Here is a 17,768-nt window from a genome sequence, read left to right on the forward strand (position 1 = left end):
CTCCTGGCTGCTTCTTTCAATGTATTCGGGCGTGCCACTTTGTGCTTCACTTGCTCGGAACAGTCTATGTTAAGTAGCAGAGTCCAGTCCAATGGAGCATTTCTGACAGCTGCTGTAACTCCAGTACAATGAGCCAAAATAAACAAGAGATGGCAAATCTGTACCAATAACAATCCCACTCTAAATCTAAAATCTTCTTTTTACCTTTGTACATCTTAGTTGTGAGTTTACCTGAATGACTGACGCTTCACATCCCTCCATCATCCGTGCAAGATCTACAAGGCTCTGCAATATTTTTTCACCCAAGCCATCAGAACTCTGAACACCCTCTGTATGCTGCTCCCTATCCCTACCTCCAACACCATGAGGTGATCAATTTGAACACAATGCACCAGCAATTTAAGTACAGCATTTTGTTTCTATGTAAGCTGAGAGTGTATTATGGAAGTGGCAGTAAAAAAGACTCAGATTTTTTTTGACACCCATCTTTCAATAAACTCTTTTGGCAAGTCCTGTATTTTCAACCAAATATTGCTGAATACTAGTTTTCATACAGTTCAGTGCAACTTGAGGACACTTCCACATGTCTGAGCCTGTCTGTTGAGAAGTGAAGCAACTGAGCTCAAATGTGTGAGCTACTGAAGCTTTGTATTCACACATATTATCTCAAACAACAACAAACTGTGTCATGCTTACCCAAGCGACCTAGCATACAATGGAAGGATGCAAGGTTTTAGAGGTGCAGTGGGTCTTTCCAAAAGTCATACACCACTCACTTTCACTTCTAAACTCAAACCAGGGTGGGCGATATGGCAAAAATATCATATCACCATTTTTTTATAATAAAATCACGATCACGATTTTATCACGATTCTTTTTCACTTTGATTTTTGAGACTAATTTACGTTAGTTAACGTAAGTTTCTGAACAGTGCAAACAAAACATTTCCCTATGTAAAAGATAGCCCTAAAAGAAGAAAGAAACAAATAATTTAGGCCAAAGAACCTTTCTGAACAGATTTGAATTTAAATAGTTTGTGGAACACAACTAATAAATTAAAAGCACTTGCTTGTGTTTAGTGCATGTAATCCTGTCTGAACGATCTAATATATGAAAATGTTCAGTAGTTCTTGTGTGTTTTAACAGATATTACTCTGAATGGACATGGTGCTGTGGTGCATGAAATGGCTTCAACTTGTCTGTAAATCAACAGTCCTTACTGGGTTGTGAGGCACTAAACCAAACTGGCAACATAAGATCTGAAAAATGTCTGATGTGAAAAACGAACCTCCTGACCCTGCTGGCGTCCACCATTCCTGAGCTCTTCTCTCCTGTCTGGCGGGATTTCCTGTGGGTCGTGGTTACACTGTTGGGGTGGGGGTGGGTACGATGGCAACCGTTTCTCCTACATAAAATGCCAGTGTTTAGGCTCTAAAAGTATGTCAAATGCATTCCATTCTCTTTCCTTTTCGGCTGGGCGGGTCTCTGCTTTGCAGGGCAGAGTTTTATTCCATGGGGGAAAAAAATCACAAACACATATCTTGATTGACATGAGAGGGAGTTCTCTGAGGTTACAAAAACACTCTCTACAGAAGACTGCGGCATCTATCAAATCATCACACCCACACTCAAACCCTGTGCTCCAAGCCAAAGTCTATAGCACCTCAATAAAAGTGCAGAATTACACACATCTCCATGGAAATGGGTTTAAATTAAGACTAAAACTCATAGATACTATTTAGATTTAACCCAAATAATGTCTATGTGACATACATAAACAGTTTCACTGTGGTCTTCACTGCTGATGACAAAAAGTTCATGTGTCGAGTTAGAAGTATAGTAACTCCCCACCATATACATAAAATATTTATCTGTCTCATTGGCATGCTACTCAAAATGAGTGTAGGTCATCAGCACGTGTATGAAGTTTTACATATAAAGCTTTATGATGTGTTAATGATGTCTTGGCTTGTTGTGATAAAACCGCAGCAGACTTTTAGAGTTACGCCCAAATCTCCTCATGATACAGTGTGAAAAAGGGGAAGTTGTGAGGAAGTTTGTGTTGCTGGTTTTTGGAAGTGATGACAAATTGATTTGATCGGTGCACATCGACTCCAGTTGTTACTATACATATCATTTTTAGTTTATTTCCTAATAAATGACATCTTTCTGGAATTTCCCACCTTTTTTCCACTAACTTCATTTGCTGTTAGAAGTTAACGTTTATGTGAAAAGCTGCTGTTCTTACTAACCCAACACTTACTACATACATCACAATCAGTGTCTTAACAAAAAGGCAGTGATAGGCTGGGTTTCACTAATTGACCTTTTTAATACCATATACAATACAATTAAACTAAATACCTCTTTGCAGTCATACTGATCAATGGATGACAGAAAACCAGTCAAGAATAAGACCTACAATGATTAAGTATATAAATTCATTGACATTTATATTACACTTTTACCAGTTCTAACTGATTCAATAACTCAAAGTAAGTATAATTAATAAATTAACATGACTTAAGAACAGTGACAGAAATTCGATTAACCAATTGCAAATTAATGAATTTGTCTTTGCTGCAAGTCTCATGGTGTTGAGTACTTTCTTCCTTCTAGAAGCCGATGAATGTAGTTGAGCAACATTTCTGTGGTGATGAGCAATGTCCTGCTCGGAAACGACATGTAAACATGCAATGTGTTATCACGTAATTAATACTGCTCAACCTTCTGTAAATTAAATTTTAAAAAACTATTCAAGAGTGACAATCTCAAACATCTTTAAAGAACTCAGGCATACATAGAACATTCACATGGCAGCATAGTGATGCAGTGATAAGCTCTGTCTCACAGCAAAAGTGTTTTAGCCAGCAGGGACCCCTCTAAGTGAAGAGTTACCATTTGCCTGCATAGGTTCTCTTTGATTACTCTGGCTTCCTCCTGGTTAGGTCAGTTGGTGACTCTAAATACCCTGGAAGAGTGAACTGTCGTCTGTCACTATACCATATGTTAGCCCAGTGACTAATAGGGTGTACCCCACCTCTCATCCAGTGTCAGCTGAGATTGGCTCCAGCTCCCTCAAGATCCTCTAGAGCAGGGTTGTCAAACATACGGCCAGTGAGCAGCCCACCAAGGGATCCAATCTGGCCCACTGGATAACTTTGCAAAGTATTGTATGAAAATTGCATAAAAGTAATTTCAGTTTTTCAATAAACTGCACCACTTTTCTCACTTATTTTCACTCGCCATTCACAGTTAAGGCTTCTTATTTTCCCGTGGACATCCAATTTGATAGTTGACTTGCAGCGTGATTCAGATTTGAAGGAAAAATCAGTGGGCTTGGACACATTTTATCACTATGTCTTACCAGGGAATCTCTAGATAATTTCTTACAGGAAGTTATAATACCTATATATGCTATATATAGGTTATTATGCATTATTATTGGTCCAGCCCACTTGAGCTAAAATGAGTTTGACACCCTTGCTTTAAAGGATAAGGTTGCACCCGGAAACATCTCAAAATACAATCTAAGCCATTCCGAAATAAATGTGGTCCATCCAGAATTTAAAATGTTCGCTTTTCTACATTATCATTACTGGTTCAACTTTAGCACTGATAGTGGTGCAAGCTAATTCAGCCAACAGCTAGTGATGATGGCAGAGCTGGTAATTCAATTAATTTTGGGGCATTGTTTGCCTTTATTTGGTAGTTCTAGTGGAGAGAGATAGGAATTGTGGGGAAAGAGAGTAAATGTTCCAGCCAGCCGGGAATCAAAGCTGGGACTCGGTTTATGGGGTCACTTGCATTAGTGAATGTATCATTAATGATCCATGTCGCCTGCTCATACAACTGTCACTCCACCTGAGTAAATAGAGCGAGCTTGGCATTATTACAGGAGGAGGCCACACAACAAACCAGGCTGCCAGGCCAATGTAGTCTTCTTGAATTCCTGACCTGTGACTCAGGTTGAAGGTAGCCAACAGCACCAAGTCTGCTTTGGTCCTGACACTGAGCACTAAGCACATTAACAGATTTCTGAGATCGAAAAACCAGGGTCTTGGCCGGTACCAGGAAATACTTTTGCTCTTTTTCATGCATCTCACAGAGAAGAAGAAGAAGAAAAAAAGAAAGGGGCTGATGTGATGCGAGAGGTTGGTGAATAGGTAGAGTTACAGTCCCGAGAATCCTGGCGAATGCCCAGCAGCAACTTAAACAGCAGTGTAATTACCTTGCAAACAATAGATGACACACCAATCTGTGAGCTGGAAACATTCAGGGGGTCAAAGAAAAGCGTGAGTGTCGAGTCACCGGCAACAGAACACCACTGTGGACAAGTGGATTTCTATGCTGAGCTGAAATATCACACTGCTCACATATCAACAAACGCTTCAGGCTATGGGACTGAACACAAGCTTAATTTGTTTTCTTAAGATGATGATTCAGAGCTTATTGCATGATTATAATATTGCAAGGGATTTTGTTAGCTCATTCTCATTAATGTGGGTCATTAGTCTGATAGCATTGGCTCTATAATGATGCCTGCATGAATCAAGTCACTTAGTAAAAACTCAAGAGTTCTATTTAAAGAGTTGTGCACTTTATCAAACTAGAAATGATACCTGTACAAGCTTTCAACCACGCAAATCATCATAAAAACACATCTTAACTATAGACCAAACACAATTAATTAATCTGATTATTTAAATGAGGTTAATGTGGATATAGAGCCTGAACTAAAATGGTTTAAATCACAGTAATTAATTGCTTGATTATAATTTAAAAACATTAAATTAAAACCTTTGCCTTTGTCAACATACGTGCTTTGTATTTAATCATTTACAAGCCGTATTGAAGGTTGGCTCCTAGAGAGTCGAAAAAAGTCGTAAAAACAGTTGGTGCTCGCAAAACAACACATATTTTTTAAAATGTTACATTTTATGCGATACATTTGGTGCGTGTGGGCCAGTCATACACTGACGTCGAGCAACAGGTGTTGATAACTCGTACAACACGTCCCGCAGGATTCCTCATACATAATGCTGCTGTAATTATTGACGGAACCGCAAGAACGGATGAACCTGTGTCAGTAAGTCTCCTTGTACTCCAGAGTCACAGCTACTTTTAAGTTTCGAAGCTGACTACAGTAAAGACGAGCAGGGTATTGTCAGAGCGGGATGTCAACACAAAGGACTGCTAACTTTAACGGTGCTTACCTATTTACGGATAGTGTGCGTTATTCCAGTTTGGCAGAAGAAAAGTCCACAGCTCCGACGACTTGCTGGAGACGTGAGTATCATTATAGTTCCATGTCGAGGCAGCTTGATAACTGTTGTTATATGTTGTGATAATTAACTAGCTTTTTCTCATAGTTTCAGGGGACGAAAGCAAGTGGACACAATCTGTCTTGTGCCGGTTCACTCCATGGTCCTAAACTCTCTGCGGAGCTACTAGCTGGCTCCTTTTGTGTCACAAAGGGGCGATCCATTTCCGTTTATGCTTTCAGAATAAAATAAGTTTGGGGCTACTGTAAATTACTGTATTAAAAAATAAAGGTCTACAGAATAACACTTGTCCTATAAAGTACATGATTTGGGAAAAAAACAGTGATTTGAGCACAGAAAAGGCATTTTCTAAATATAAATTAAGAGGCAATTGTGTGGTCTGAGGAAAGGGGATATCATAGTTAATATTACATTTATTTTTCATTTTTTGTTAAGCTTTTCCAAAGACGGTTTAACAGTTGGTCTAATATTACATTTACGCAATGCCAAATTTAAGCAGGACGACATACCAGGATCATTTATTTTATTTTGAAGGAAATACCGCACTACTTCCGGAGTTTTTCCTACTAACTGGATAACTTGATGCCACTGCCTCCTTCCCCCAAAACTGCTGCAAACAAACTCTGCATTAACGTTCATATCACGTGTTCAGACTGGGCACATGTTATAGGTTCCTCTCCAAAGCCTGTGGGTTTAACTCCAGTTCAGAGCAATAACAACATGCTGAAATGTTGCTTGGAATATGATTCTTGGAAAAAGTCATGTCAAGTCAAGATGAGTAACTACATTTAAGGAAAAAACACATTTGAACATGAAAAGTGAACCAATTTAACATGTAAAACTCTGATTGTTCAACATGGAAAGGGAAAACCATATTCCATATTCAAATCATCTTTACAGTTAAATGACTGCACTGAAGTTTATTGCAAGGATTTGATCATGGCACTATTTCATCTTAATTTTCATATTTTGTCATGCAGTGCAGGTTGATTTTACTGTAAATGCAAAACAAAACTTCAGCAAAGTAAAGAGGAACAAAAAAACACACTACTGCAGAAATTACACTTCTCTAGAAATATAAATAAAACCAATTTACGTTGAACACAGCTCTTCTGTTCTGAGTAAAGTTGAATCAAAAAGGGATAGCAATAATCCTGATCTCTCCTATGAGATGGCATGCATACGTTTCTAATCACGGACAAAAGATATTCAAGTAATCAAAGTATTTGTGATATTCATGACTTTAAATAGGCATTTATTGAAGACATTATAGGACAATTAACAATGGCTCAGTTCAACTGTCCCAGCAAGCGATGGCAGTGAGCCAGTATGTGTAATGCCAGAACCCTGAAACTGAAGCAGCAAAGTTTAATTCACTGAATATTAACTGTATTATTAACACCTGTGTTTCTTCTATTCTTTTACTATGACAAGTCAAAACCTCTTCAGTTAAAAAGGCCTCTTGTGTCATCATACAATGTGTGTGTGTGTGTGTGTGTGTGTGTGTGTGTGTGTGTGTGTGTGTGTGTGTTCTTTCACTGGAACAACACTAACAAAGCCAACATGTAAAACAGGAAAGATATACAGTAATAAATAGTAAATATACAGTAAGAATCCCAAAGACCTAAAGGTATATTTTACATGGTTTAACATACAAAAAAATTACAAACTTCATAGTCCAAATTAAATGACTGAACTACTGAACTAGTTTGTATTTACATTATTTAGCAGGATGCACTGTAGTTATCACTGACATTCTCTACATGCTGTTGCTGACAAAATTGCAATATCTATGTTTAATAATAGACCTGAAATCAGATCATTTCATTAAATTCTGTTTTTGACTTCTTTCTGCCTAGTCAGCTTAACTTCACTTTCAGTATATATATACATGTTTAGGTTATGCTTATAGTATTGCATTTACAAAATAAATCATTTTCTCTCTTGTTCAAAGATACTTAATTCTTACAGTCTATAAGCTGTGTAACTTCTTAAAGTTACTGCTAAAAGCTGTTAAACAAACCATTGTTAATGATGTCCAAAATTAGCACTGTGGCAAGCTTCAAGTGTGTTTAAATGATTAACATCAAATAACAATGCATAGCTATACCTATTCATCATGTAACTACTATGAATATATGTAATACATAAATTATATATTTTCTTTAGTAACTAAGTTACTGTTTACATCACAACAATAAAGGAGAGCTTTGAAGACAACCTATTACTACATGAAGCCTTTAAGGACTGAAGTGAAGGTATTCCTGGCTTGTGTCCAATTGGACAGTTTCCTGTGCTGCAAGGCCATTAAACATGAATTATCATGCACCTTTTCTAAATATTTGCAAAAAAGCTATACAAACAAAATATATATACTAATAAAAAAACAAAAAATATTATACAATCATGACTTTTTTTGGAACATTTTTCATCTGTGCCTCATTTGGATTTGTTGGGCTTTTTTAAGGTTCCAACTACAAAAGAACATATGAAAAAAGTCATGGTGACGCATTTTACTGAGACACTGTACATACAGTTTGTCGCATAAGAAACTTTAAACCACTTTGAGAAACACGACTCAATAAATCAATGATGTTGATTTTGTTGCCCCCTACAGTATAAACTGTGAACATCTACTGTACAAATTCTGTACTGTAACACTCACTTTACAAAGCTGCATTAGGCAATTAAACAGAGCATAATGTTCATAGTATACAAATGTGAAACAATCCTTTAACACTGAGAAATTAATACAGAGGATGGTTTCACGCCGATTCACTATACATCCATATTTAAACAAACGAGACTGATGTTCTTATTCTTGTCTTGTTTTTTTACATGAAGTTCCTAAAAGGCACATAGTTGCCAGGTTTTCCTTCCCTAACACGGCTCACTGAAATGGAGAAAACATCTCCTTATTCAGCTCCTTTAAAAAAGGGACACATTTGCACCATTAGCACTTCAGAGGAAGAAAAATAACAGATGTGCAATATGCAGGTATATTTAAGAATTACGTTTTTTCATGAACAATGGAACGGAAAGCCTTATTTATCTTGGGATAACTAATAAGTGAGATAAATATCAGTCTGTGCAGCTCTGGTTAAAACTTTGGTCAGTTTCCTGAGAATCTGGAAACTCTGTGGAAGGTTTGCAGCAGCGACGGCCGGTCCCTCCTTGTCTGAACGGGGCAAACCGCAGCCATTTCTTCACTATGTCAGCGTACTGATGATGTGTGGCCTCTTTACCCACCGGTGTTCGTTTCAGAGCACCTAAGAGTTACGCATAAAGTGAATATGGACATTATCCTTCTGTACAGCTCAGTGATATTTATTTACCATTCAAAACCAGCCAGATACAGATTATGAGCTACACAAGAGGTTAATGCAACAGTGCATAAAACCAACAGTCAAACATGGTTGTACATACTGTATATTCAGGTGTGGGTATGGTTTTAACTTGTGCAGGATCAGCTCATACCACCACAGATGTAGCGCTATCAGATGCCAGATTTTAACCTCACTGAACACCAACAATTTGGAAACATTTGAAAAGCAAAACCTACTGCAAGCATTAACAAGACATGCAGCACCAGCACCAGAAGCTGTGATTAAAGCATTCTAACTCTCATTAAACACAGAACTTATATGATTTCAATTGGTGGGAAATTACTGTTTTATATTGTGAAATAAAATACATCCTGCTTACACTGATAATCTGAAGGCATAAGAAACCTGAGCCACCACCAGTGTCCATTCCTTCAAGTGCAATTAATGCAAAGTGTACTACACCTATACATTAAATGCATGTAATATACCGTGTATAGTATTCTGGGGGTTTGTTAGGTTGTGCATACTGTACTTTCCTTAATGTCAACAAATCTCATGAAAAGACCAAAGTCAACAATGTCCTGGTCCATGTCTCAGTACTTTCTGACCTCCCTGCCCTGTCTGTGGCTCTCAGCCCTGAGACCACCGGTTCCTACTGAAGATGTACATCTTCAAAAACAGCTCATCGAACATCAAGATTCTTTTTATAAAATTGATCAACAGTTTTTCTAGAACAGCTGGTATTGTAGTTTTTAGGGACTATTTTCAGCAGTAGATTAATTTACATGTAAATACTCTAGTGAGTATTTCTGGCAGCAGGATGGTAAATGGATTGTGCTTATGTAGCATTTTCTACACTACAAGTTACATTCACCCATTCACGCACACATTCATACACAGTTGGGACAGCCATCGGGAGCAATTCGGGGTTCAGTGTCTTGCCCAAGGACACTTCAATATGCAGACTGGAGAACCAGGAATCGAACCACCAGTCTTCTGATTAGTGGACGACCTCTGCTCAACCTCCTGAGCCACAGCTGCTGAATGTGGAACATGTCACCCAGTGCAACAGTGAGGCTTAATTATGTGTTTTTAATATGTTTTTAACAACAATGGAGCTCTTTGACACAGAGAAATAAGATATCAGGATTTGGATACAAACAATACTTGTTAGTGGGATTCATTCATGTTCAATGAATTAATCATATTTGATTCATTATTGGTTTAAGACTTTTTTAATGGATTCATTGACAATAAGAACCATAAATAATATCCCCAGATTTATGCTTTAAGCTTGCAGATCTATATTATCCATCACACCTTGTACTTACTATTGAAATGATGACACTTTATTCCTCTCTAACTTATCTTATGTGTGTTTTTTTTTTCATTTGTTTGTTTGTTTTTCTTTGACAAATGTACTTACGGAAGAGGACGCCTTGTAGGCGGGTGTTCCTGAAGCTCCTCTTCTGTCCACGGCCCACCCAGTTTAGCTCAGAACCAACAGCGAATGAAAGTACAGCTTGCATAAGCCGTCTCACTGCATCGTCAACTGTAGCCCCACCCATCCGTGAAAGGTATGACACCTAGAATTTGGACCAGGTGTCAACAAAGGTTTCACAGCAAATCAAGCCACTCGTTTATAACTGTCTGCAGTGCTTACATTCACCAAATGAATGGTTTTCTATGAATGAATGTGTTCAGAATCATTAGCAGCCTCAATGCTTCGTTTCCTTATATGTAAAGTGTGGGTTAAATACTTGAAAAACAAGTGTATTTCTACAGCTTTCATGATGAAAACCAGAAGAATCCTAATCAGTTTCCCTTTGAAAATCTCTGGTTGCACTCCAAACCCAAACACATTTTACACATTATCTTCTGGAACAAAGTGACACCAGTTTCAAATTAGTGGTTAAGAAAAGAAACTTAGTTCATCAAAATATCATGCATATCATGTGGATGCTTTATATGTCAGAGTCAGGTCACAGACAGGCCATTCAGTCCTCTGCTTCTAATTATCACATCCTCCACAAATATAAACAGCAACATTCACGCTACCATTCTCTTTTGTATTCCTGGCTCCTCCAGCTGTCTCTCCATCTCATCCAGCTGTTCGAGAGTATTCAGAGGGAGATCCACGTCCAGAGCCTCCACATCCTCCTCATGGCACCAGGTCTGACCCTGCAGTCGGGCCTGAAGATCCCTCAGTACCGCCCACTGCCTCTGCTGCTCCTCTTTGATCTCCACCAGGAGGGTGATGATCCTGCGCTGTGCAGCAGACTCTGGAGAGGAAGAGGTGGAGAGAAGTGGAGTGTGACAGGATGATGTTTCAAGTTAAGTTTGAGTTAATGGAGTGCAGATAGTGCCACAGATAGATAAAGGAGACTGGCATGTATTAGTGATGTGCTACATACATAACACAATCAATGAAAATAAAGTGATCAGACTATAAAGAGGCAACAAACAGTACATGGTGATGATGTACATAGCAACAAACAGTACATGGTGATGATGACTAAAAATGCAGACCACTCTTTCTCCTTCTCCCAGTAATGCTTAGATTGGCACTTCATACACACCACACTTCATATTAGTTTGGGTCAGATTTAAGATTATGGTTAGGAATAGGTTTATCATAGAATAGATAATGAATTAATACAACTAACAAATAAGATGATCATCAATTACAACATCATGAACATAATATATGACTCCAAAACAACACAAAAATCTGTGTCCAAGAGCAAGATAATTTAAATTATATCACTATCTGTAGCAGCTTGGGACTTGCTTTTAGTATTGTAGATTGTTTCAAACATGAGTTGGTGTTTTAGTGTGTGCTTTGAAATGCTTTGGTATTTCCTTATATTTATGTGCATGTTGACTGACATAACAAATAAGTAACTGATTAAAAGCACAAATTGCATTTTGTGATATCATAATAGGTAAGTTGCTTAAAATTAAAATAGTGTTAATATACCTGTAGAATTTTCCTTTTTGCAAATAAATCGTGGCTCTATTTGAAGTTTGGCGGCTGACTGTTTACCTGTGGATGAAGTGGAGATAAACTTGTCAGTGGCTTCGGTGCTACAGTCGGAGGAGAGCGGCTCCACACCGAAAGTGACCTCTCCCCTCCGAGGCTCGTCTTTGAGCTCCTCCCCTGAGCGTCTGCAGACATGTTCAGCCAGACTGTGCATCTCATCGGACACAGCACACAGTCTGCTCTGGAGTGTTTCCAGAGCAATATCTGCCATATGTTTGTTCACCAAACCATCCACTCGTCGTTGCATCGACCAGTCGACATTCTCCCCGTTATCGTTCTCCATTTAACTTTTCTCTAGAACTGTGAACCGACAAAAACGTTCTGGAAATCCTTTCTAAACCTTCTGTCAACGTTTCTGGACCTCTCAGTTAAAGGGGAAAAGCGGAAGTTGTGGATAACAGCAGTTTCCAGCGCATGATATCACGTTGCACTAACGTCATTGAAATGTTGAAAGAACATTGGGGACTGATTAAAAACTACATTTCCCAGAAAGCAAACGCCACGCTGCCATATATCACATGCTCACTATTATACATTTAAACAACGAACCAATTTGTTAAACTCGTGCTCAACATTAACGCACACGTATTACATGTATTTGAGTTTATATTATTAAATGTTGAGTTTAACTATGTATGTTATATATAACATCCAAACTGACATCTCCCCGCCAAGGCTCGTCTTTGAGCTCCTCCCCTGAGCAGAATATACATACACATGTATATGTGTATATATGAATTATAGTAAAAGTACTGCTACTCGGAGGGTTCATCTCATATAGGGTTAACGATAACATTTAAACTCAAGTCTACATGCCTTTCATTAAAAATACTGATGGTTGTAAGAATAAAAGAAATTATTCTTACAACCCCCAATAAATGTTGAGTTTAACTATGTATGTTATATATAACATCCAAACTGACATCTCCCCGCCAAGGCTCGTCTTTGAGCTCCTCCCCTGAGCAGAATATACATACACATGTATATGTGTATATATGAATTATATTAAAAGTACTGCTACTCGGAGGGTTCATCTCATATAGGGTTAACGATAACATTTAAACTCAAGTCTACATGCCTTTCATTAAAAATACTGATGGTTGTAAGAATAAACGAAATTATTCTTACAACCCCCAATAAATGTTGAGTTTAACTATGTATGTTATATATAACATCCAAACTGACATCTCCCCGCCAAGGCTCGTCTTTGAGCTCCTTCCCTGAGCAGAATATACATACATACACATGTATATGTGTATATATGAATTATAGTAAAAGTACTGCTACTTGGAGGGTTCATCTCATATAGGGTTAACGATAACATTTAAACTCAAGTCTACATGCCTTTCATTAAAAATACTGATGGTTGTAAGAATAAAAGAAATTATTCTTACAACCCCCCCCCCCCCCCCCCCCCCCCCCCACGCATGTTGGGCTGTGGCTCAGTCGGAGAATATAGCATCACCAAGGTCTTATGTCTCAGCTGAGTTAATATCAGGTGTAAATACTTAAGATTATGGGAGTAATTAGTGAAAGAATGATGCAAGTGACTTCCTGTTGCCAGTAGTTGGCGCTATGACAGTCACTAAATATGAGACTGTACATGTATTCAGACCAGGATGCTGAACAAGCATCTGAAATTTGAAAAAGCTCAGAGCATGTGGAGTCAAGTTATAAGGGTTTGAAATTTCATGGCGAGACATCGAAATTCGCCGCGTCACCACGGCAACCAGGAATGACGGGGGAAAAAGCTTTCGAAGACTTTTCATCTCCAGTGTTTCAAGATGATTGTGTGTGAATTTGAAGTGGATGGGATGAAAACTCTAGGACTAGTTTGTTCAAATATGATGCCACAATCGGCATGAAAATCAATACTTTGATTCAAAATGGCCGACTTCCTGTTGGAGTGACGTCATGGGCACCGGACGTTTTTTGTGCGTCTTGACATGATGAACATGTGTACCAAGCTTCGTTTCTCTATGTCAATCTGTGGCGAGGGGATGGATGTTTTTCATTTCTCAAGGGGGCGCTACAGAGCCATTTTGCCACGCCCATTTACAAAAACCATAAAATATCAAATTTTTCGCCAAGGCTGGCTTGCTTTGGTGAATTTGGAAAAGCTCAGACCATGTGGAGTCAAGTTATGAGGGTTTGAAATTTCATGGCGAGGCATCGAAGTTCGCCGCGTCACCACGGCAACCAGGAATGACGGGCGAAAAAGCTTTTGATAACTTTTCATCTCTAATGTCTCAAGATGACTCTGAGCAAACTCAGCAAAATATAGCATTTTTCCCAAGATGGCCGACTTCCTGTTGGACTTAGGGTATGGATTCAAATGGCGTTTTTGCCCCTGAAAACTGTAATCGTATTTTCATGGCGTTGATTGGGTTGTCATGGCAACGGTATTTGATGATGGGTCATGAGTTGCAGAATGTAGCATCACCAAGGTCTTATGTCTCAGCTGAGTCAATTTCAGGTGTAAATATTTAAGATTATGGGAGTAATTAGTAAATGAATGAAGCAAGTCACTTCCTGTTGCCAGTAGGTGGCGCTATGACTTTCACTAAATATGAGACTGTACATGTGTTTAGACCGGGACGCTGAACAAGCATATGAAATTTGGAAAAGCTCAGACCATGTGGAGTCAAGTTATGAGGGTTTGAAATTTCATGGCGAAGTATCGAAATTCGCCGCGTCACCACGGCAACCAGGAATGACGGGCCAAAAAGCTTTTGATAACTTTTCATCTCCAATGTCTCAAGTTGACTCTGTGTGAATTTGAAGTGGATGGGATGAAATCTCTAGGACTAGTTCGCTCAAATATGATGCCAAATTCGGCATTAAAATCAATAATTTGATTCAAAATGGCCGACTTCCTGTTGGAGTGACGTCATGGGCCCCACTGACTTTTTTGTGCGTCTTGACGTGATGAACATGTGTACCAAGTTTCGTTTCTCTATGTCAATCTGTCGCGACGGGATCGATGTTCTTAATTTTGCAGGTGGCGCTAGAGAGCCATTTTAGCACGCCCGTTTATGCAAACCATAAAATATCAAATTTTTCTGGCTTGCATGCCAACTTTGGTGACTTTTAAGGCACGTTCAGGGGGTCAAAAAGGCAGTTACTTTGTCAGAAGAAAAATAAAGAGAAGAATCATGGCAAAAACAATAGGAATCATGGCAAAAACAATAGGGCTTCGCGCTGGTCAGCGCTCGGGCCCTAATTACACAACATTGAAGAGGCCAATTCTTCAAGAAATAGTTTTTGCAATTCTACATAGTAGGTCACATATGGGAAAATGAAGCCACAGTACTGTAGTGATGGTTGATTTGGAAGACCTTTGACTCAATTAATATGAAGAAATGACTAGAAACCCTTACATCTGTATATTATCATGTTCTCAGGTCAAAGGTCATTATGTGAGTGATGGCACCCAGGTTAATTTTATAAGACTAAATTATTACTAATTCTCAAATCTGTACTTTGAAAGGCACCTGGCACACCTTCGCACACACACAGACACACACAAACATAAATGTGTATCTATCTATCTATCTATCTATCTATCTATCTATCACAGTACTGTAGTGATGGTTGATTTAGAAGATCTTTGACTCAATTAATATGAAAAAATTACTAGAAATTACTGTTGAACACATGTCTCCATTTCACTGAAAACTTTGTGCTCAATACACTGACGACTTCACATTTTCACATCAAACCTGTGTTTATTGCATAATGGACCACCACTCAGTACTAACTAATTTGTGATATCACAAATCTGAAACTGAGATTTAAGGTGAGTACAGACAAACTTTCAAATTAATGTGAAAACAGCCATCTAACTCATACATCATTCTGCACATGAAGTAGCTGGAAGCCATGTGGCTAACGTTATCAATAAGCATTATAAAATATAACGCACGAAGGAATAGTAATTCTTACGACTAGTGCTGTGTGTTATCACATTGTATGCCCACATATTCTATAGCACAAAGGGAAAGAAGTGGGTATGAAAATATGTATGGCTTGCTTGTGTAATGTTAGTTGGCCAAACACAGTAATGCTGTCAGGACAGTACACATAATAGAAACACTAGTGCTCCTGCTAACCATGCTTTATTCCTTGCTATTTCAGAAACTTTTGATTAAATGTATGATATTTAGCTATTGGACTGGAAAATATACATTTTGGTCTTAGCAACTACTGGTGTTTCCTATAACTAAAGACGTTTATTGTAATTGACATCTTAGCAATTCTGAAATGTTTAATGTGTGAATTATTGGTCATGTTGGGTTTGTTTAGATTAAAGCTCTGAAATATTTTATGCACAGGTTACATTTTTTGTCTTGCATTCCTCAGGTCATAATGCCCAATAATGCTGTTACTCCACCATGGCAGACTGGCAGATGCTGCGTGATGGAAGGAATAACACCAGGAGATACTCTTCAGACTCTTCATCACGTCCTCATCAGTGGCTTTGAGTACAGCAGACCACAAAAGCAGACAAACCATACTGAATTACACTTGGCATGCTGCTACTTTGTCCCTACTGATCATATACCTTACATGGTGTCATTATTCTCATTGTTTCTGAATTTGATTTGATTTTGATCTATTGTCTAATGTGTTTCTTCTTAAACTGAAGGGACAGTAACAGAACTGTAATACATTAAATGTCAGTGGAGTTTTGTTTTCATTCCAACTGCCAAGTGTAGATTGTACAGATTAACAATTGATCTTTTTTGACCAGATGGTTACAGCAAGAAGAGAAAGGGAATAAGTGATTCAGTGATTAGTTGTATGAACTTGCTGAGAATAGACGAATTAAGCCATAAAAAGTTAGTTTGTAATCCATTCTCTTAGCAGAACCCATAGAAAGGTTGATTTCTAAACACAATTAGTTCAATGTGATGAATTCTGAAATATCTGAGTGTTTTAGTGTATGTCCAAAGAAAATAGAAGTGATTCAGTGATTAGTTGCATGAATTTGCTGAGAATAGACGAATTAAACCATAAAAAGTTAGTTGTAATCCATTATTTTAGCAGAACCCATAGACAGGTTGATTTCTACACACAATTAGTTTAAATGGATGAATTCTGAAATATCTGAGTGTTTTAGTGTATGTCCAAAGAGAATATAAATGATAGATAGATAGATAGATAGATAGATAGATAGATAGATAGATAGATAGATAGATAGATAGACACACATTTATGTTTGTGTGTGTCTGTGTGTGTGTGTGTGAAGGTCTGCCAGGTGCCTTTCAAAGAACAGATTTAAGAATTAGTAGTCATTTAGTCTTATAAAATTAAGATAGATAGATAGATAGATAGATGGATAGATAGATAGATAGATAGATAGATAGATAGATAGATAGATAGATGGATAGATAGATAGATAGATAGATAGATAGATAGATAGATAGATAGATACATAGATACATAGAGACACATTTATGTTTGTGTGTGTCTGTTAGTGTGTGAAGGTCTGCCAGGTGCCTTTCAAAGTATAGATTTGAGAATTAATAATCATGTAGTCTAATCAAATTAAGATAGATAGATAGATAGATAGATAGATGATAGATAGATAGATAGATAGATAGATAGATAGATAGATAGATAGATAGATAGATAGATAGATAGATAGATAGATAGATACATAGATACATAGATACGTAGAGACACATTTATGTTTGTGTGTGTGTGAAGGTCTGCCGGTGCCTTTCAAAGTATAGATTTGAGAATTAATAATCATGTAGACTAATCAAATTAAGATAGATAGATAGATAGATAGATAGATAGATAGATAGATAGATAGATAGATAGATAGATAGATAGATAGATACATAGATACATAGACAGATAGATAGATAGATAGATAGATAGATAGATAGATAGATAGATAGATAGATAGACACACATTTATGTTTGTATGTTTGTGTGTGTCTGTGTGTGTGTGTGAAGGTCTGCCAGGTGCCTTTCAAAGTAAAGATTTGAGAATTTATAATCATTTAGTCTAATAAAATTAAGATAGATAGATAGATAGATAGATAGACATTTATGTTTGTGTGTCTCTGTGTGTGTGTGAAAGTCTGTGTGGTGACTTTCCAA

The 17,768-nt window shown here is 37.8% G+C and overlaps 2 protein-coding genes across 2 annotated transcripts in view; both read right to left on the minus strand.

Annotated features, from left to right (window-relative positions):
* LOC128372962 (ras and Rab interactor 2-like) overlaps positions 1-5,409 on the minus strand; it is a 49,496-nt gene extending 44,087 nt beyond the window's left edge. The window contains exon 1 of the mRNA XM_053333172.1: positions 5,217-5,409. The gene's annotated coding sequence lies outside the window, so the exon portion shown is untranslated. The remainder of the gene's footprint in view (positions 1-5,216) is intronic.
* Positions 5,410-8,222: 2,813 nt separating this feature from the next.
* si:dkey-187a12.4 (uncharacterized) lies at positions 8,223-12,047 on the minus strand. The gene is made up of 4 exons (XM_053333162.1): positions 11,658-12,047; positions 10,670-10,893; positions 10,038-10,197; positions 8,223-8,554 (listed from the first exon to the last, which is right to left on the minus strand). Exons 1-4 carry the CDS (start codon positions 11,935-11,937, stop codon positions 8,367-8,369), a joined length of 852 nt encoding a protein of 283 aa, XP_053189137.1. The 5' UTR covers positions 11,938-12,047; the 3' UTR covers positions 8,223-8,366.
* Positions 12,048-17,768: the final 5,721 nt, after the last annotated feature.

This window comes from Scomber japonicus, chromosome 14 (genome assembly GCF_027409825.1).
Source record: "Scomber japonicus isolate fScoJap1 chromosome 14, fScoJap1.pri, whole genome shotgun sequence".
Lineage (NCBI taxonomy): Eukaryota > Metazoa > Chordata > Actinopteri > Scombriformes > Scombridae > Scomber > Scomber japonicus.

Coding starts and splice junctions, on each gene's coding strand:
- si:dkey-187a12.4 (XM_053333162.1), bottom strand. CDS start 11,937: ATGGAGAACGATAACGGGGAGAATGTCGACTGGTCGATGCAACGACGA. Junction 10,894..11,657: donor TATCTCCACTTCATCCACAG/GTAAACAGTCAG, acceptor CTTCCTCTCCAG/AGTCTGCTGCACAGCGCAGG. Junction 8,555..10,037: donor CCTACAAGGCGTCCTCTTCC/GTAAGTACATTT, acceptor CGTAACTCTTAG/GTGCTCTGAAACGAACACCG.